This window comes from Ambystoma mexicanum, chromosome 9 (genome assembly GCF_040938575.1).
Source record: "Ambystoma mexicanum isolate Mex_15411 chromosome 9, UKY_AmexF1_1, whole genome shotgun sequence".
Lineage (NCBI taxonomy): Eukaryota > Metazoa > Chordata > Amphibia > Caudata > Ambystomatidae > Ambystoma > Ambystoma mexicanum.
The window spans coordinates 270,861,793-270,884,205 of NC_090931.1; the positions used below are offsets into that span (position 1 = coordinate 270,861,793).

A 22,413-nucleotide genomic window follows, 5' to 3' on the forward strand; every position below is an offset into this window, starting at 1 on the left:
GTAACAGCGTCAGGAAATGCCAATGGTCGACAAAGAAAATGTAAACGGCATTGATTGACAAAGGTCCGATAAGTCTTAGGATCTCCATAGAAGCGTTCTGGAGGGGCCAAAGGGAAAGGTCCAGGAAGCACAATGGGTGCAGACGATTGTGCCTGGGGTACAGGAGGGGCTGCTGCAGCAGCGGCATCACCGAACTCCTCATCGGGGGGTAAGGGCTGCACAAAACTCTGTAGCACATCCATACGTTGATGGAGAGTCGCATTAGCAGATGCCATATCGGTGCGTAAGGTCGCAAAGGCTTGTATCAAAGCCGCCATTGGATCCGCTCCCGTTTCCATAACCGATAGGCAAAAGTAATAGGCTCCTAAATCTGTCACAACTTTTACGCAATAGGAAAAGGATACAGATTTTTAAAGGATACAAGATCAGCCTCCGCTTAGGGAACCTCTTCACTCTGGGATAACCTGGATTATAACCAAGATGGTTCTGGGATATCTTGAAACGTGATTTTGCACAAGACTTTCCCCCCAAGAGCGCAGCCTGTAGAAGGTAGTAACTAACAGGCCAGGGGCTTAAGTGGAAAGGCAGGAGCAGCGACAACAGAGCTAGAGGAACAAAGAAAAGGATAGTTTAAGATAGCAGCCAAAGGTACAAAATACAATACTTGTTCCCTTCTTGACCCCTCTTACCTGCTTAGATAGGTAGGAAGTCCCGTAACCTGAAAGTGTGTAGTAGGAGGTTGGCTTGATGGTAGAAAATGGAAGTCCCAGTAGAAGAAAGTTTGTGCAAAGATCCACCTAACCCGAACGGCACGAGGGCGCGTCTAATAGTGTCCAAAATAAACCCCAAATATAAACAGCAAAGCGTCCCAAATCCAGGGAGTGACCAGCAGAAACAGGAGAGCGTCCGTTTGGTCACTTCAGTGTGTAGAGCGTTGTCTTCTTGTGAGCAGCGCCGTGTATTTTCCTGTGGTAAAGAGTTCGTATACTTTCTGTGTAGGAAGTAGGCAAAGAACAAATCCAAAATACAAGCCAGGAGTTCGTTAACCAGGGGGAAACAACCGAGGGAGCCAGGAGCCAGAAATCGAGGGAAAAGACGTCAGAATAATCCTTGATACAAAGCCGGGTCAGGAATCAGATAACAGGAAGATAACCGTAGGTAATCGTAGATCGAGTACTCGAACTGAATAGTCAGTTTTAGGAGCACCCGTTACAAGGACACGCCACACTAAGTACTGGGATCTGTTTCAGAACGCAAGTCACGTTGTGGGCGTTTCCCGTGACTGCGAGCCGAAGGAATTCTGGACCTTGTAGTGCGGCGGATTCCGTGGGCTGAAAACAGTCTCCAGGGCAGTTTCCAACTGGAAGTAGATATCTGCAAGTGTCTTGAAATAGGAATGCGGGGCATGACAGTATGAGGTTACGGCTTGGCTTGCGAGAGTTCTACTACAGGCTGTGGGTATGAGGTTATGGCTTAGCTTGCGAGAGTTCTATTACAGGCTGTGGGTATGAGGTTATGGCTTGGCTTGCGAGAGTTCTATTACAGGCTGCGGGCATGAGGTTATGGCTTGGCTTGTGAGAGTTCTATTACAGGTTGTGGATATGAGGTGTATGGCTTGGCTTGCGAGAGTTCTATTACAGGCTGTGGGTATGAGATTATGGCTTGGCTTGTGAGAGTTCTATTACAGGCTGTGGGTATGAGGTTACGGCTTGGCTTGTGAGAGTTCTATTACAGGCTGTGGGTATGAGGTTACGGCTTGGCTTGTTAGAGTTCTATTACAGTCTGTGGATATGAGGTTATGGCTTGGTTTGTGAGAGTTCTATTACAGGCTGTGGGTATGAGGTTATGGCTTGGCTTGTGAGAGTTATATTACAGGCTGTGGGCATGAGGTTATGGCTTGGCTTGTGAGAGTTCTATTACAGGCTGTGGCTATGAGGTTATGGCTTGGCTTGCGAGAGTTCTATTACAGGCTGTAGGCATGAGGTTATGGCTTGGCTTGTGAGAGTTCTATTACAGTCTGTGGATATGCGGTGTATGGCTTAGCTTGTGAGGGCAGATCCTAGTGTTACTTCGCAATTATGAATTCCGGTTGATGTCGACTGGTATCGTCGATAAGAAGTAGCAGAAATGTGGAACATATGTTTTTTTTTTTTTTTACAAGTTTCACCATTTTTAATTAAACAACTTTGGAAAGAATTTACAATCCTGTGACAATACATCTCTTGGAGTTACACCTGCATTATTTAAATCCAACATTGTGTACACCACACTTCACATGGCGAACAGGATCAAGAATGCAACCATCAAACAAAACAGACCCATGGCTTCAGACAGGGCAAATCCAAGGATAGCGTAAGAGAAAAGCTGTTGCTTCAGAGAAGGGTTCCTGGCATAGCCGATGATTAGACTTCCAAACACTGTTCCAATGCCAGCCCCAGAACCAGCCACTCCAACTGTGGCTGCGCCAGCACCAATAAATTTGGCAGCAGTGTCATATGTATAAATGCAGGATGAGGACGGAATGGTATCCTTAGTGACAAGTGCCATAGGTTTGGAGCGCCTATATATTTAGGTTGTAAAAGCTAAGTAGAACATGCCGGAAGAGGACGTGGTGCATATTTCATGGAGACAGAGTTCAAAAGGAGGCCACAGAGTTGAAGTGAGTCCTTTGCAGGTTTAAGTATGAGGCCTGAGTAAACCGGAGGCCTCACTTGTAAGTTGACCAATACTTTGTTTTAGATGGACTGTGCCAGTCTTTCGCCGCCTGTCCTCATTCCAGTGAGGGTCCGGGGATGGGGGCAGGGGGTCATTTGGTAATGCTGTTGGGAAAGTGGCTTTCTTTCTCGTGCGTCCGAATGTGTGTGCTGCGCTTTGGTGCGCTTGTTTTTCCAGTTACTCTTGTGCTGGGTGCATGTGTGCAGTGCTTTGGTGGGTTGGGGGGGGGGGGTGAATTTGCTTTACCTTTTACTTGGGTCACCCTTCGTTTGTGGGGAAGGGGGTCTGTATTGTATAAACCGAGATAGGGTACCTGAACCACTGAGGTGCCTAAAGTCATGGCTAGTAACTCGTAGGTGGCATCTGTGTGGCAGTGTGCTGGGTGCATTTCCATTTTCTCGCCCCACTTTCCCTCTTTGGTATTATGTAATACTATGTCTTCCCTTTTCCCCTGTGTTGGATGCTGTGTAATTGGACTTACCTGTAGACTTACTGGATGGACCCAGTGTACTTTCTATGGAGTTGAATACTACAGTATGCTTTTGTCATGTTATCTTATATGGTTTTGCAAAGCGCATTGATACCACCCAGATAGATTCTTGGCGCTGAAAAGCTACCACACATCACCTTATCAGACTGGCCAGAAAGGGAAATATATGCAGAAAAGAAGTACGTTCTAAGGCTATTCCTCAAGTGAAAATGGTTTTCGTCAGCTCAGATCTGATTCGGGGCTAGAGGAAGGCCCCCACAGGCAAAGCCTGGCCACCTGTTCACATTGCACTTTTGGGGGGACGGGTTTGGACGGGCTAACAAGAGAGTGTGGATGTTAATCACAGAGGATACGCAGGAACATATCTCTTAAATATGTTCCGGAGGAAGGTGGGTCCTGGCCCATAAAAGCCTCAGTGAGTCATGCGAAGAGTCTTGAAGGCGACCCAACCTTCGCTGGCAACTGTGCAATTGGCTTAAGGCCAGAGTTATGTGGTCTGATCGTTTTAAAATAAGCAGGCGGCCGCCGCTGCATTCCACAGTCTCTGCAAACAAATCAGAAAATACTGAGATATGCCCTGTTGGTATAGTCCAGGTATGCCCTGTTGGCATAGTCCAGGTATGCCCTGTTGGCATAGTCCACTTGGGCATGGACGAGCGCCATAGTTGCTTGACCTTAAGCTTGAAAGTTGGAAGGTTTCTCGCCAGGTCCAAAGAGCGGAGGCCACCCTTTTGAAACACTGCCCTAAATTTAGAGACCACTTTCAGATTTTCATTCACCTATATGGCCAGGTTTGTAAAATGGGCTTTAAATGCATTTCTTGAACCTTTGTTTTAAGACTTTCTATTTGGTAGAGCAGCCTTATACGGCCTCCAGCTTACTTGCATGTGTGCTCCTTAGCCCAAGAGCTGTTCACAATCCCATGGTTTGGGGGAAATCAGATCAGGGATTAAGGAACTTGTGCATAACATAGCAGGCAGTTCGAAACAGAGAAACTATGATGGAATGGCGCCTCTTCTTCATTTTGCAATCTCCTTCTGTAGCCCCCTGCTGCCACTAACCTACCATCCAGTAAGCCACCTCCAGCTCCTTTGCAATGCATGATTGTATCGGAGCCAGACTGCTGGGACCAAACTCAACCCTGGTCCATGTGTATTCTCATCATATGTAGCTCTGTATCACACGCAGTTGGCGTCACTGGCATCTCCCACAATTGGGAAACATACAAGATGTAACAGACAGAGTGAAGGGTGATCAGTGGGGTCTCAAGAGCTTGGACGCGACTAAGTGGCCTTCCCTCTTGGACACCGGCGAGTCACTTACTCTATCTAGAATCACTGCAGAGTCGGTAGTTATATGTACATTACACGATACTTAGTAGTGCATTTCTCAAGTGTTGATACATTTTAGTAAACGGTTCTTAGCTGCAATTGATTATGCATTCATTACACCATTATTGCTGCACCGTATTATAACGTGATGCCAGTTTTTCCAAAGCATGAAGCTCGGGCCTTTGATAAAGAAGTGGAGTGTTTTTACCAGTTGTGTTAGTGCTATCACGAGCCCTTTATTAGCTGCCCTATATTGCGGGGGTGCGGGTGGCGCAGAGGGTGCATTTCTGAGGGCGTTAGACAAACTGAATCCGGCAGTGTTACGATATAATGTTGGTGCCTTTACGAGGTGCGCGAGTCGGTGGAAAAAGACCCTCAGTCTGGCAAATTACGGATCGATTATTTTTTTCGTGAAGAAATGTATTCGAGGCCCAGTTGCTCGAATTTATTTATTTATTTATTTAACACATTTCACTGCAACGAAAATGCGGTGGACGACGCCCCGCAACTCTGCCCACAGGAGGGGGGGAGGTGAATGGGGGTGGGGGGATGGCAGATCAGGGGGTCTGTGTGTGTGTGTTTGTGTGCCTGCGTGCTTGTGTGTATGTGTGTGTGTGTGTGTGTCTGAAGCTGGATTAAGGGAAATCATGAAGAATGGTCTCATGAACACATGTAGAGGTTACAAGAACGCGCCTGGCCATCAGTCCCCATCAGACTGACCTCGGCTTTCTCACGCTTCTCGGCAGTGGGTCTCCTAGACCTTCATAGGCAGTCTTCTCCCTCATTCTGGGTGCTTTTCATGCAGCCTATATTGTGTCACACTCCTTTCACGTGTTGAGCAGGAAATGCCTTTCCTCTGCCTTCCCTCCTCCTTGCACTGGACCCTTCACTAGGTCAACCTGTGTAGGAAGCTGCTCCTCTGCACACTTAGGCTCGGTTTAGCCCCTTTTGGAGTAGTAGCTGCCGTTTGGCCAACATGTATGCTATCTGGCCCCAAGCAGTGCAGCCCCCGATTATTAGTGGACAGTTGGAGGACGCATCTACGTTCCATCAAGTTCATTCTCTCTTTCTTCCTGCTTTCCCCCCTTTTTAGTGCCCCTTAGGGTTTTACAATGTGAATGGCCTTCTGCATTGGTTGAGGCCTATGTGGTCACGTCTCTGTCCCTTTGATTGTTTACCTCTTTGCTTGGTTTTAAACAGATATCCAAATTCTTAATTTGTGTTTGCTCAGTACCGGTTGCTTGCTATATTTGGCTCGCTTGTTCTCTTCACATCTATAAATGCAGCCAGAAGCATCATTGGCAACTTGGAAGAATTCCTGTGCCTGCCTCCATACATGCGACATCATACATGCCATTCTGCATTACCAAGGGGCTGTTCCCTTGTTCAGATTGGAACCAAGGACAGCGTCCGGGCATTTCAACCTTTTCAACTGAACGGGGCCTCGTGCCTCAGGTGGCCCTCCGAGCAACTGCCCCCATTTTGCCAGTCAGCAGTCTAATAACATGGCACTATATTCCTTTATATATTAATTGTGTTCTGGGGCTTCCTGCGTCTATTTAAGGCAATATTTCTATTTTTCTAAATTCCTTTCCATTATACCTTTTGGAGTAGGGAGGATTTTTAACCTGAAGTACCTTACATGGTCTTTCTGTTTTTAATGTTTTTAATGTCTGTTCAGGTTTAAAGGCATTTGCGTTATGAGCCACAGATCTTATATGTGGTTTAGATACATCAAAATGACAATATGCCATTACCTGTTCTGGCAACTTTAAAAGGTTCTGCCTTTTAAAGTACAAATACTGTGTCTCATCCGACGGAATCTACTTTCCAACCCCGGGCTCGTCTCCTCCCAAGTGATCCTCCTTCAGTCCACCACCCCCAAGGTGAGGATCAGGAAGTGTCTGCCTTTTCCTGGCTACCTGGGAGGAAACTTTAGGCAGGGATGTAGTGAGGGAGCTGTAGGATTCATCACAGTAGATAGCCGTGTTGCATGGGGATACAGAAGGTTGTATTATGTCTTGCTCCAACAACGCCATAATGTTCTCATTAATCCCTTCATCTGCCTCCCTAGACATGGGCTACTGCTTTACCCACAGTAATATCGCATGAGTTTCAATTTTATCGTCACCGCTCCAGCACTCTTTAGCAGCCCCACATCATGAGGATCGCTGGTCCACAGATGGTCCGGTACTTTTCCCAAATCCTCCTTTCAAAATGGCAATGTATTTCTAACGATGAGCTTGGTCTGTGGTACTTTCCTTTGCTCTATCGCTATCTATCCATGTACCCCCAATTTCAAAGACCATCTCTCCTGCGTCTCCGGTGTCTTCGAACAATCGCTCGTCGCACAAATCCCTCAGCGACAAGGTCTCATCGATACACAGAACTGTGCGTCATTCTCAGTCTTCCTCATCTGTACATGAGAGAACCATAGTGTTCTTCTTGAACTCTGCAGCATGGAGGATCGCAACTATGGTGCCTCGAATTACATCAGGCCGAAATAAGAACTCAAATGGTACCCGCCGGCCTGATTTCTGATCCCCAGGACTTAACTCAACCAAACCATCACCCCATAAAGAAACAATGCTGCAGGCAGTGAAGCACCCCTAATCATGCTGTCACCTCAATAGGTCTCGAAACGCACTGAATACAACCCTGGGGTCGAGCATACAATACCTTCCTCCATGAGGGCAATCGACATCTACAACTTGCTCAGGATGACCCTTCCCAAAGGATTCACTGGGGTGTCCGTACAATACAACAAAGTGGTTGATAAACTTTGATTACCCAGCTTTATGCGAAGATCTTCAGTACAAAGAACTGTCAGGATATCCCCAGAGAATCCTTGTGTGTCCATTGTTTTGCCTGACAAAGGGAACTTACCTTCTTTAATGCAAGATGTTGTAGCCCCTATGTCAACCATGAATGAGAAGGTATGGTCACCTACCTGCACACTCATCCAGGGTTCCTCTTCCTGATCGGTGGTAACGGACAGGACTGGACACATCAGAGACTCCTGTAGACTGTCCTACTCATGGTACATATTAGCAATCAGGGGAGAAAAAGGATTTCCCCCAAAACACTCGGTCCAGTGTAGTGCTCAACTGTTCCTTGGGGTAAAGGATTCTTGTCCCATGTCTGCACCAATGCTTGTTCTGGCATGGTCGGTGCAATCCTGAAGGCCTGTGTAGCCTCAATCGCTGGGTTCTGTTCAAAACCTGTGCCAATGTGATTGCACAGAGCCCAGGGCATATGGCAGGGTCGGGACTTGCATCTGTAGAGCTCCCTTGTTAAAGTTTTGTGGCCGCTCATGAACATTTTGTGAAATGTATCCCAACCTTCTACACGACCAACACTGAATCCCATAGAATCCTCCATAACTGTTTCCCATCAGCCCATTTAACTGAGGACCAATTCCCCCGAACCTGCCAAATGACCAACTTCCCTATGGAAATCCTCCCCTGCCCCTCGGAAACCCTCTCATTGGCCTTGGACTGGGAATATACCCGTCCATCCACCCCAGTGTCATACACAGTTTACTGTGTCCCTGTTGTCCTGATTTCCCCTGCTGTCCTTTATTTCTGCCCCTTCTAGACAAATCTTCACTAATTTCTTTTGAACAAGCTTAGCCTCTGCTTTTTGTTCCTGCTCTACACTCTTCCTCTCATGTTCTTGTCTTCTTTTGCAAAAATGTAAAATATGTGCTAGAATCTCCACCAACACTTGGCCTCCATCCCTACTTCTTTGGGAAGCATGTGGTAAAAAAATCATCACATTCTAGTCCCATGCTTCTCCCATTTCTGCCCTCCACATCATCTAACTAAATTGTATGTGTTCGGCAGGATCATCATTAAATTTAATTGTTTTAGCTCACATTGAACTGATATCAGGCCTATCAGAATACATGATCTGCAAGGCCCCCCCATACCTCTGCCCTAAGATTATTAAAATATGCTCCATCATGGGTATTTGTGTTCAACTGAACTCCCGGATAACCTGATTTCTTCCAAAGCTTGTCTAACTGCTCCCCCATTAGGACCGTGAATAAGATCTTCATGTCCCTTATGGCCAACATGACACTGGCAGTGTGTTTCTCTAATGCATAAATCCACTTCCCTGGCCCTGAGGTGAGTGAAGGGGTTGTCTTCATCAAGTTTCTCTGGTCCATGTGTGACCACTGGATGAAATACACCCTTCCCAGACCCTTCTGCTGCAACCGAAACAGAGTTACACCTGTTTTTTCTCTGGCTTCTACCATCTCTCCCCTACTACTTGCTACAGCCATGCGAGTACCGTGGGGTATCCGATGACTCCATGGTGTGCTTTCTATCACTGCTACTGGAGTGGGAAGTATGGTGACTACACCCTGCTCTCCCTGCTCAACATCTGATTCCCATCCCTCTTCATCTTCTCCTCCAGCTACCACATCCCCTGACCCTTCTACAGGCACACAAATATAACCAGAACTACCATAGAGTGCTGTCTCCCATCCTCCCTGCTCAGTCCCTGGACCTGTGGCCGCATCCCTGCATCCCTGTTCTGCAAATCCACCTCAACCATTCTGATAACCAAGTTGTTGAATATAACAAGAACCTGCCCATGTCTCCACCTTCCTTCTTCTACATCCCTTCTCACTTCCTCCTGCTCTTCATCTCTTTGCCGTCATAGCAGCACTCCCTCTTCCTCCACTAGCCCTAGTGCTTCCTTCATTTTTTCCCATTCATGCGCATCTACCACTCTTCGCAGCCTACCCTCCATCCCAGCAGGTAAGGGCCTAACCTCGTCTTTCTCTCACATTTTCAATCCTTCCTCCGCTTTTCTGACTACCAACCTCACTATTTCTCGCTCCTCCATCCTTAATCTATCTGCTAGCATAGCAGTCAGGGGAGTTATCCCCTTCCCGCTCTCCATTTTAAACCTCTCTGCAGCCCTGACCATTGAAGGAGTTACCCTTCCACTTTCCTCTAAATCCAAATTCTTAGAAATCGTAACTGATGTAGGCGTTACCTGTGTCCATCTCGCAACCACTGTAGTGGCAGCTGGGTCCATGGTGGTACAAACTCAGGGTCGATGTACTCCTCTGTGGGCGATAAAGCATAGCACCCAAATGGGGGCGGCACAGAAGGAATTCCTGCACCCTCCTTTTTTGGCTTTCCATCCACGATTTCAACATTATGGCCCTTCCTGCCTTTTTCATACATTCTCCATAATTCCAAGATGTTTAACTGCTTCTCTAACTTCGAGACTTTTTGATTTGTAGTCAAAAAGTTATGCAGGTTCTCTGATATCCCTGTATCATATGTTCCCTCGACAGGCCAAGAATTTACCATTTTCCCCTTACTTTCCCAGAGCCACTCCCTCTGGCATTTTAGAATTTTCTCCTTATAGACGGGCAACACCTGGCACAAATGATTCAATGAAGTTTCCATATTCCACCCCAAGTTGTAAAAAAAATAATTTCACTGAAAAAAACATCAAGCTGAAACTGCGTCACAATTAAAGTTCACCCTAAGAACACCCCTTTTACCCTTGCCCAGTTTCTTAGTCGTTCCCCACAATCACTCATGATATTCATTTTACCGCAATTGCCCCACTCAACTACTTACTTCAATTCTATTTCTCACTTTTATACAAAAGACAGCATCTTATTAAAAAAACACTTGCCTGCCAATATTTCCTAGATATCCTCACCACTCGAGCATAGGAGGGGCTCAATGCTTTCCACTACAGCACCGCTGCTCTTGCTCTCTTTATCACTAGTACAGCCTTCTTTACCACAAAACTGTCTTTTCCTGACTGCAGGAAGTTTCCCCTTTACTACTTCGAGAAACCAAGAAAATCGAGGTGAGGGGCTCTGCCTGCAGGGCTAATACAAAAGAATGACAAGGCCTACTTCAGAAAGGTATCTATGGTTGAACCTACCCTAAGATACCACCCCACCTTCAGGTGAGGGCTCTAACCAATCAGACAAGCAAACTAAACGGTATCAGGACAAGCCTCAAACTGTGCATGTGTAACGCTCACCTGATATCCACGGGGACGCCACTCAGCCTGCTCGGACCAACCACGATCTCAACCCTTCCCTGGAATCCGTTCAACTGGGGACTAGGTCTGAAATACAGGATTTCTATATTTTAGCTTTATAGTCTCAACTTGTTTGACCCCCACTTCCCTTGAGGACCAATCCTTCCCCTATGTCCTCTCCTCACCTTGTTTTCTTGTGTAGTGTGCTCTCCGTCCTGCTCTTCGGTGCAGGGGTGCGTGGATTGATGTGGGTGCTGCGTGACCTAGTTACTCTACTGGTGCGGCCCCAATGAGTCTGGGCTTGTTGTAACTCCCGCCTGATAAGGTAGCTTTGTTGGTTCTTGGATAACTGTCCTTTTCTTGTCTCTTGCGCTCTTACTGATGTCTCCCCTTTCTCCCTTAGGTGTTGGAAGGGGATCGAAATGGTGTCGGGCTGCTTAAGGAAGCCTAGCGCTGAATGGTGAGTGAAAGCGCGATGCGCAGCACTGTTCGCTTCTTCTTAAGATGACCTACGTCTCTCTGTGTCCCTTGCCGACCACTGTAATGTCCCAGTACGGCTGCCGGTTGAGTGAATAAGATGTGGTGAGTAAGCAGGATGTGCAGTGCCTTATTGTCCTTTATGTGCTAACCTGTGTTGTCTTTTCCTTTTGTAGGTCGATGGCATGCTCCGGAGCTGAAGTTACCAAGAGCGACTCGAGTTCAGGTAAGCGTTTGACTCTTCTTGTTGTTTTAGGGAATCGAGATACGAGAATGCTTACTAATGTCTTTCCTCTCGTTCCTTTTCTTCTCAGGATGCGGCGTTCCGGGATGAAGGTGAAGCCGCCAAAATGCTGTCCGCAGGACCGGAGGAGCGTTGGATGGAAGCAGGATTCTCCTCGGTAAGTATGATATTAATGCTGTTCTTGTTCTTGAAGGTCTGAGGGATACGGAGGAAAGGCAAAGGCCTCCAGGAGACCGATCCGAACACAGTGAGTGTCAAGCTGCAGGCGCAGAGTAACGCAAAGCGTGTTTCTTTGTCCGGGCGTGGTTTATATAGCCTCCAGGTATCCCAGGCATCCCTAGGTTGGACCACACCCAAAAAGCTAGACCACATAACTCAGTTTATGGAACTGAGTTATGTGGGGGCATCCATATTGCCCCAAGTGCAATGCCAAGTCCAGTTCCAAGTCAGTCCTCTGCATCATGTATGAGCCTGGCACCACAAGTGAGTCTCTGAGGAGATGGGGAGGCCCTCAAGGTCCATGTGGGGGATCGTGGCCTGGCTCCAGTGTTTTGCCTAAGGGGGCTAGGGACAGGGATCATGACAGCACTCCCCCCTAAGGCAACTCTCATGGTGGTTCTCCTGTCTGGTCCTGGTTTGGTTCGGTGGTTTTGATGGAATCTTTTGAGCAAACGAGGTGCATGGATATACTCACAAAGTTCCCATGTTCTGTCTTGCGGGCCATACCCTTTCCAGTCCACTAGATAGTATAGGTTGGATCTGACATACTTTGAGTCCTGAATGTCCTTGACCTCAAATTCTGGCTCGCCATTGATCACTACTGATTTCGGTGGTGTTGTAACACGGGTTCCGGGTTGAACAGGTTACTGCAGGGATACGTGGAACACAGGATGAATTTGCATGTTGGGCGGTAAGGCTAGTTTGAATGCTACTGGATTTATCACAAAGGTGATGGTAAAAGGACCTAGGTATCGTGGGTGGAACGTCCTGGTTCCTCTTATGGGCACATGCTTAGATGCCAACCAGACTTTGTCTCCAACCTGCTAATTGGGGGCCTTTGCTCGACGCTGGTCAGCAAATTTCTTTTGACGGTTCTTTGCTTGGAGTAAATGTTCGACTGCCCTTTTAAAGGATTGAGAAATGGTCGCATGCAAGGTTTTAATTGCTGGCATTTCCAGTGTAGTAGGGGCCTATAGTTCGTAAGTGCGTGGATACCTGCCATGTATGGTATAAAAGGGAGTCTGCCCATACTGGTGTGTAGAGAATTATTATAGGCATATTCGGTTATCCATAGCAGGTCCGTCCAACTTCCTTCTATTTGGTGTAGCATACAGCGTGGTACTGTTTGAGCGTTTGGTTCATTCTCTCCGTTTGGCCATCCGTTTGGGGATGGTGACTGGTGGATAATCGGATGTCAATGTGGGCCATAGAACAACACTTCCTCCAGAAGTTGGACATGAATTGAGTACCTCGCTCTGAGACCAGTAACGAAGGAAACCCATGGAGCCGTACAATGCGTTTGAGAAACACTTTTGCCAAAGTGGATGTGCTTGGGAGACCCTTAAGAGCAATGAAGTAAAGTGTGCCATTTTTGAAAATAGATACACAACCACTAGAATGGTGTTAAATCCTTGACTGGGTGGTAAATCAGTAATAAAATCAAGGAATAGCATATGCCAGGGCGCTGGTGGAATTTCCAATGGTTGAAGGAGTCCACCTGGCTTTTGTTTTGATGATTTATTTTGTGCACACACACCACAGTATAGGATGAATTGGACAATGTCCTTACGCCAGGTGGGCCACCAGTAACTTCGCTTTACCTTGGCTAAAGTCTTTGCAATTCCAGGATGGCCCTCGATTAAGGAGTCGTGATAACCAGACATGACTTGTTCTTGTAGTTCTTTATTCTGCAGGAATAAACAGTTCTTGAAATAGGGTAGTTGTTTTTTTATTGTGTGATCTTCTCCTCGTGTACTCCACTCTTGGAATTGCTCGGGACCCATCAAGCTTTGGACTTCTTCATGTAGCTCACCTTGAGTCATGGTTGTTGTAATTCCCAGGAGTTTGTTACTTGGAATAATGGATATTGGGTCAGGGTTCTTGTATACCTGTTCACCGATACCCATTCGGGAAAGAACATCGGCCTTTCCGTTTTTGACTCCTGGTCAAAACGTGATCACATAATCATATTCAGTGAAGAAAAGGGCCCTGCATAGTGGCTGTGAAGATTGAGCCTTTGCTGTTTTTAAGTACTGTAAATTTCGATGGTCCGTTATTAGGGTGATTGTGTGTCTGGCGCCTAAGAGATAATGTCGCCAGGCCTTAAAGGGTGACTTGATGGCTAGGAGTTCTTTGTCCCTTATAGCGTAATTGAGCTCAGGTGGTGTAAATTTACGCGACCAGAAGGTGACAGGGTGTAATTGACCCGTTTCTGGGTCCTTCTGCGAGAGAACACCTCCCATTGCCATACTTGAAGCATCCGTCTTCCTCACGTATGGGAGGTCTGGGCGAGGATGCTGTAGAATCGGGGCAGAAGTTAACCTCACCTTCAGTTCCCGGAAGGCTTTTTCTGCTTCTTCTGTCCATTGGAACTTCTTGTTGCATTTTCTTAGCAATGATGTAATTGGATGTACTATTTGCGAAAACCCCAGGATGAATCGGCGGTAAAAGTTGGCAAAACCTAACATGCTCTAGACTCCTTTGAATTAATTTGGTGATGGCCAAATTAGGATAGCATCTACCTTGTGTACATCCATTCAAATTCCTTTTGGGGTGAGGACGAAACCAAGAAACTCCACTATGGAGACATGAAATGAGCATTTTTAGAGTTTGGCATAGAGTTGATGTTGGCAGAGTTTTGCCAGGATGGATCGAACATGCCTGACGTCGTCCTGTTTTGAGGCGGAGTATACCAGGATACCGTCTATATAAACTAGGGCACAGACGCCGATTAACTCTCTTAAGACATCGTTCATGAAGTATTGAAATGCAGCGGGAGAGTTGCAAAGGCCAAAGGGCATTACCTGATATTCATACAGGCCATACTTGGTACAAAAGGCGGTTTTCCATTTGTCTCCCTTTGTCACTCAAACAAGATTGTACACTCCTCTAAGGTCTAATTTTGTGTAGATTTGGGCGTCTTTAACCTGATCTAGTAATTCTGGAATATGTGGTAGTGGGTAGCGATTTTTTATGGTGATTTGGCTTAATGCACGATAGTCGATGCACGTCCTCAAGTTCCCTTCCTTCTTCGGCACGAAGAATAGAGAGGAGGCTGCTGGTGACCTCGAGGGGCGAATGAATCATTTTGCCAGGTACTGCTCTAAATAGGACTTTAAATGCTGGTTTTATGGTTCTGTGAGTGCGTAGATTCGCCCACAAGGGATCTGTGCACCGGGTATCAGGTCGATCTGGCAATCGTATGGTCTGTGTGGTGGTAAGGTGTTAGCTTGTTCTTTCTGAAACACATCTTGAAAGTCCTGGTATTCACTTGGTAGGGTACCGGTTACCCCCAGAGCTGTTGTTGCTGTTCCATGAGCAAGAGTTCTAGTATCAGTTGGCTTCTTCCCTTGGTAACAAGTGTGAGCACAACTTCCGGAAAAGGCCAACTCTTTTGCACGCCAATCTATTTGAGGATTATGAGCTACCAACCAGGGCATTCCTAAAATCAATCGGAACTGGGGTGCCTTGATGAGGTCGAAAGCGATAGATTCCCGGTGTCCATCCTGGCACAGAAGAGTTAACACTGTTGTGCTTTGGGATACTGGACCAGAAGCTATTTCCATACCATCAACAGTGGTGACAGTGTCAGTGGTTGACTTAGGGCATAAGGGAAGCCCCATCTTTGCTGCGAGATCTTGGTCCATATAGTTCCCAACTGCTCCACTGTCAATGTACGCTTTTACGGCATACATCCGAGATGGTTGTTGGTGGTTGATCAAGATCACAGACAATGCAAAATGGGAGGTCTATAGTTCACTTTCTTTGCTCGACAAGTGGACCACTACACTTGCCAGGCTTGGTACTTTTCCGACTCTTTGATAGTATCTTCTTTGTCCGTGGCAACTACGGTTCTCCTTGGTGGTTTGACTGGACACTCTTTAAGGATATGATCTGACTTTCCACAGTACAAACATAACTGCTGCTGCCTTCTCTTGTCCCTTTCAGCCTTAGTCAAGGGGGCCCTAACCCCTCCGATATGCATTGGTTCCCCTGAACTTTCTGTTGTTCGTGAAACATTGTCCTTTGATCGCACCTACATAGGGCGAGTGTCCAGTCTGATTCGATCTGCTCTTCAGTCTTGCAACCTATGATCTAATTGACCCACCAGGTTAATGAACTCTGCACAGTCTTTTGGGGATCCACCACTTGTGCAAGAACATCTTTTAGCTCCCCTCGTAGGCCCCGATGAAATAATGTGGTTCTCTTCTCCTCCGGCCATCCGGCTTCGACCACGAGCCTATTGAAGGTTGCTATATAAGTTAATAGATCTTGGATTCCTTGACGAAGGGACAAAAGTTTGTTGTCTAATGCCTGTCCATGGGTACAACGAGCGAAGAGTTTCTCCATCTCCTGCTGAAAACCCCTGAAGTCATGTAGCAAAGGATCATCCTGACTGACAAAGGGTCCAGACCAATCTGCAGCACTGCCGTTCAGATAGGATAGAACGAAACCGACCCGTGACTGGTCATTTGGAAAGGCCCCAGGCCTACAAAGGAAATTCAGATGGTATTGGTTCATAAATGTTGCATACTTCTTGGGATCTCCCGTGAATTGCTCAGGTGGGGCCAAAGGAACTGCCCCAGGAAGGGTTATCTGTACAGGATTGGCTGATGTTACTGGCATCGCTGAAGCGTTACCGGGCAACGGTGCATGTCCCGCCTGTGACTGGAGAAGTTGCTGTCCTAAGTCATCAGTGCGTTCTTTAGCGACTATCAACTGTCTCCTCAGGGTATTGGTCTCCTCCCTGGCTGCATGTACTTCAGCACGTAAGTGCCCCAGCAGTTGGGCCAACTGGTCGGTTTCTGACGTTTCCATGATGTCCAGGTGGGTTATGGTATGGGGCTTTGCATTCTGTAACGCTCACCTGATATCCACAGGGACGCCACTCAGCCTGCTCGGACCAACCACAATCTCAAACCCTTCCCTGGAATCCATTCAACTGGGAACTGGGTCTAAAATACAGGATTTCTAGATTTTAGCTTTATAGTCTCAAGTTATTTGACCCCCACTTCCCTTGAGGACCAATCCTTCCCCTATGTCCTCTCCTCACCTTGTTTTCTTATGTAGTGTGCTCTCCGTCCTGCTCTTCGGTGCAGGGTTGCGTCGGTTGATGTGGGTGCTGCGCGACCTTGTTGCTCCACTGGTGCGGCCCCAATGAGTCTGGGCTTGTTGTAACTCCAGCCTGATAAGGCAGGTTTGTTGTTCTTATGATGACCTATGTCTCTCTTTGTCCCTTGCCAACCACTACCATGTCCCAGTACGGCTGCCGGTTGAGAGAATAAGATGCGGTGAGTAAGCGCGATGTGCAGCGCCTTATTGTCCTTTATGTGCTAAACTGTGTTGTCTTTTCCTTTTGTAGGTCGATGGCATGCTCCGAAGCTGAAGTTACCAAGAGCGACTTGAGTTCAGGTAAGCGTTTGACTCTTCTTGTTGTCGAGATAAGAGAATGCTTACTAATGTCTTTTCTCTCGTTCCTTTTCTTCTCAGGATGCAGCATTCCGGGATGAAGATGATGAGGCCGAAATGCTGTCCGCAGGAATGGAGGAGCGCTGGATAGAAGCAGGATTCTCCTCGGTAAGTATGATATTAATGCTGTTCTTGTTCTTGCAGGTGCACGGGATACGGAGGAAAGGCGATGGCCTCCAGGAGAGCGATCCGAACACAGTGAGTGTCACGCTGCAGGCGCAGAGTAACGCAAAGCGTGTTTCTCTGTCCGGGCGTGGTTTATATAGCCTCCAGGTATCACAAGCATCCCTAGGTCAGACCACACCCAAAAAGCTAGACCGCATAACTCAGTTCATGGAACTGAGTTATGTGGGGGCATCCATATTGCCCCAAGTGCAATGCCAAGTCCAGTTCCAAGTCAGTCTTCTGCATCATGTATGAGCCTGGCGCCACAGGCGCAAGGTCTGGCTCTAAGTGAGTTTCTGAGGAGATAGGGAGGCCCTCATGGTCCATGTGTGGGATCGTGGCCTGGCTCCAGTGTTTTGCCTAAGGGGGCTAGGAACAGGGATCATGACAGCGTGTGGACTAAGATCCCACCACACACCTCTAAATAATAAACTATGCAAAAAATATATACAAGGGATTTACAACACAATCACAATCACTCTTTCAAAAACATCCCCTTTTCCATTCCCCGCAACCTCAACTACTTTCACACCCACACTCCAAGTCTACCCTTATAAAAAAAACTTAAATCAAAGAAACCCTTTTTTACCACTATTTTCCCTCTTGCTTTACACTCGAAGTGTGCACTCACATGAACCCAAGGCGCTCTGATGTGGTGCTCCATCAAGTCATCCTCCACAGCTAGGCCATGGCACCACGACTCTGGGAAGCAGACAGACCTTTAACCAAAATGCTGACCACAGACCTAATTTTCACTGTGCATAAAGACCGGTCTCTGCAGTGAGGTGTCGCAGCTAAGTGGTGTGGACAGAAGACCACCAATGTCTCGGAAAGCCTGGGCTCCTGGCTGGCTTGCAACATTTGTGGGGGCAGACCCCTAATCACCTCAGCCCAAATCAGGTCCACCACCTGATGATCAAATGTACGCTTTGTACAAAATGCACATTTTTTTATTGTACAATTATCCGGGAGCAGTTAGAAGGTGTTATAGGACCAATCTAATGTAAGTCTCAACAAACCGCATCAGTTCACATCTTATATACATTTTTGCAACAGTTAAAACAATCCCATTTGGTATTTACTTTATTACCATCCATCCCCCATCTATGAATGGAAAACATCATCTTCAAACAAACCCCATCTTTTCCCAATTACTACATTTTTATTGGCCAGTTTTTTTGTATTTGTCATCTTCAGATCAGATGTAAAACACAACTCTTCTTAGGATTTGGCTTGGCCGTGGTAGGTCATGACATCTGCACATGGTTAAACATTGGTATTGAAACATAATTCATTACTAGCAATAACTGGCCTAAGCTCTTTAACCTTAAGTGTGATTTGCACAAAATCCACTCAGATATTGTAGCAATACGAGGAAGGCCTGAACAAACAGGTTCTTCTTTGAACTACTGATTGCTATCTCATACACCCCAGACTCCTGGCTCCTTCTAAAACATTAAAATTTATGTGAGCACTACTCCAGCACGTACAGCCTCTAGTTTCACCCTGTGAAAACAATTGAACATTGGAAACCCTGGCTTCGGGCCCAATCATTATTGTCAGCCCAAATAAATAGTCAATCACTTCTACGCAAGTCCAATGAAACAAGCAAGATTACATATGCTCCTTCCTAAACTGTTAAACCATAAACCTTTGTCCGGCTCGCAAGCTGACCTTCTACTGAATGACTCATTCATCCTTCTTCAGCCCAATGGACCCAAAAAAAATCAAATGTCCCAGCTGCCTAAAAATGAACCGTGTAACTGCTAACTGCAAAGTTCGAATAAACTCACAAAGCCCCAGCATGCAGATTTATATAAACTCCTTATTTAACGTTTTCCATATGCTTCTCTGTGTGATCAAAATCTCCTTTTATATATTCCCCTGTGTGTATATTTTATAAATGTTATTCCTTCTTTACCTTGGGATCTGTGGACAGGCCGTATCATGCATGTACATTGAGATACTCTCCCTTTTCCAGTTTCCATGTTCTTCAGAGCACACTGCGTGTAAATCGTGTTCATGTTGCTTTTGTGGTTTTAACATTGTATCTTTCTAACCATTTGTAACTCCAATATTTATTGTTTCTAGACAACAGTAACAGTAAAAAATAACACACCCATCCACAATTAACTACGTGCTATACATATGACAGTGCAACAGCGCACCTAGTTCGCCGCCACTCCAAGTCATAAATATGGCATGCACAACATCAGGGGTGTTGCTAGGTCTGTAAAAGATCCGGAGCTATGCTAATGTCGAGACTGTCGGGACTTGGGGCTAGCTAACCTTTTGGTTGTAGCCCCTGAGATTCTATCCGGGGCTACAACCAAAAGTCCAGGGACTATAGCCCCGTGAGCCCCCCCCCCTAGCAACGCCTCTACACAACATGAACCCCTTGTAATCATGGGGACCCTTCCTGACCACCCCAACAAACCTTATTTTCCTCTAGGAACTGGGATAATTCAACAAGCTGCTATATTATTTCAAAGTGAAGAGCATTAATAGTTTTGTGGACATTTGTCATGTCCAATTAACTGAAGTTTTCTTTATAAGCAATTACTGATTTAAAGGAGAAGACAGAAACATTTTCCTTGACAGAACCATGCGTGCATTAAACAAGATTTTATACTCTCCCTTAACACGTAGGGGGCGTTATACCAATAGCTATTTGCAGAAGGTAGACTCACTAGCTATTATGGTGGGAGCCATGTTCTGCAGATTTTGTGGTCTTTATTTTATCATTTTTGTTGCATTAAGACAATTGATCATTTATAACATAGCTAAACCAGTAAACCTATTGCAGCTCCGGTGGTCATGACAGTCAAGCTAACTCCAGAAGAATCCCCTTCAATGACCACACAGAATATAAGATTGAAAAGAAGTGTACTAGATGACTCAAGTCAATTGAGCAAGTATATGGATGATTCTCTCCATGCCACCAATAACTTGTGGTACCAGCATATGAGCAAAGTGGGAAGAGAGACTTCTTCTGAGAGATGTTTCGTATGTTCACTCATCCCCTATGCCATAAGTGCCTCCAGAATGTTCACAGCAAAAGAAATACCTGCACACACAGAACATTATTTAATTTAAATGTTTTCCATTTGTAGAACGCACTAACAGCCCATGGGCATCGAGGCGCTGTTGCATGAGATTGTCTTAGTTACAGTAGGGTTACATTGATCATGGTTACATTGAGCGTTCAAAGCAAGATTTTAGAAATAGAAGGTTACAACATAGGTGTTTACAGGTAAGTGTATCAAATCGAGAGCAATTGTATCAAACACAGAGCAATTGGGACCATTGCATAATACAACTAGAACTATGTATAACCCTAGGGCCAAACAGCTTCCATAGTACGGGTAACAAAGGCAGATTCCCAAAGGGTGGATGATTTTATAAAAACATCGACTATGATGATAAGCGCAAAAATATAAAACAAGGTGATGAAATACGCACTACTAGAGACCAGTGGGGGGGGGGATTAAAAAAGAAGATCACAAAATGCTGCAATGTAACGATGTACAAGGAAAAGAAATATGTGGGTGTTGGAATAGATGCCAGTTACAAATAAAAGGAAATGTACTTACTGATGACGGTTGGGAGGAAGGATTGATAGGATCCAATGCATTGCCACTTATAGGGCAGAATAAAGAGGTTGTGCAGAACACAAATGCCTAGTGCCTTCGACACTGGCCTGTCTATATGAAACAGTTCACATCGTTGGAAGATGAGAGGGGACCAGTGCCAATATGACCACTGAAAAATGCAACCCTGTGTTTTTTAAATGAAGGGGCAGTAAAGGTGGGAAATAATAAGTTATGGGAATGCATCTTTGACGTACCTGGCATGAAAGTAGGTACAGCAGTAGTAATTGACCACTATATGAAATAGGATAGCTCAGGGGCACCACATTTGTCTTGGAAGCAAGACAATGCAGGGCAATGCAGGGCAACATAGGTTTGAATGCCAATCCAATGCTTAGAAGCCACTCATTGGTATTAAGCGTTTTATACATGAACAATTAAATTTGGCCTGTGGTTCAAAAGCATACATGCAACTTCCCCCAAATTGGGAACGCCTGTGCTCCTTGGTGGTGATAAGCTCACTAGCGTTAGTAGTGCCCCAGAGTGAGGTGCCGATTGGGGATTTTCTCCTGATGAAACCTAAGAAATAAAAGGTCTTTACCCTTTAAGCGCATGAAAAGAAGCAATTACCTGTCAATAAAATCAATAACGTCACACAGAGACATACCAGATGTGCTTAAATTGCTCAGCAAAATGGAAACGTTTTTCGGGTCCTGCTTTGTCGATGGGTTGCAGGCCCAAGTGAATGCCAGATGGCTGCAAATAACCAGTTGGGAGCTGTTGCAAACTATTAACACAAAAATACGAGGATTTAATGTCATAAAGGAAGAGCTGAGAGCAATAAGGCTTATGACCCTAAAAAATAGGTTATGTCCTCGATCTGATTATGACTATGGAAGGGGGGCATGTGCACAAAAATTGATCCATCTTGCTGCATGTGCACACCCACTAATGATCAGGAAATTGGGACCCTCACAGAAACAATAGCCACATTGACTGAATTGTACGCTAAAATGGAGGAGGAGGTGGGAGACATTGTGGTTTAGCTATATTTCTCCTGGATGATTTGCTGGTTATCTAATGCCTTCACGATTCTATTGGCTATACTAGTACTGATATTAGTGGCCTTCTGTACCCTAAGACAAACAATAAACCAAAGCAAAAAGACTGGTAAAAAGGCAGTAGGGATGAAAATAGTGATAACCCTGGATAGTCACATGCATGAGTACTCCCAAACTGATGGCTTAATCCGTACCCAAACATAGACAGTCGTCTAGCCCCTCAAGTGTCAAAGTTTAAGCACCCTCCAGATACCCAGAATTACACAGATGACTGGGTCAAGGGTGATGTCTCTGGGGTGTGTAACTACCTACCATACAGCCTTGATGAACACATGATATGGAACTAGCTTGAGGGGGGTGAGTAAAATACAGGTACCCAAATAATCCTATCTGGGGGAGAGCAGAAGGAAGAATGTGGTTGATGACTTGACCAGGGGGGAGAGTGTCAGGAGGCAGATGTATACGTCATCTGTAGCTTCTGGCCTGCCCCAATCAAATATCATACAAGTGAGAAGCATTACTCACTAAGACAACTGTATTTCCCTCATCCAAGGCAGGTACAAGACATAGAAACAATCTGAACTTAAGATGGCAAAAGGAATCAAGCTAACGTTGCAACATTAGT

At 45.9% G+C, this 22,413-nt stretch overlaps 1 protein-coding gene across 1 annotated transcript; it reads right to left on the reverse strand.

Annotated features, from left to right (window-relative positions):
* Positions 1-2,141: 2,141 nt before the first annotated feature.
* Positions 2,142-2,547, reverse strand: LOC138487318 (ATP synthase F(0) complex subunit C2, mitochondrial-like). Its single transcript, XM_069613922.1, has one exon. The coding sequence runs from the start codon at positions 2,545-2,547 to the stop codon at positions 2,272-2,274; it is 276 nt and encodes a 91-aa protein (XP_069470023.1). The 3' UTR covers positions 2,142-2,271.
* Between the last annotated feature and the right edge of the window lie 19,866 nt (positions 2,548-22,413).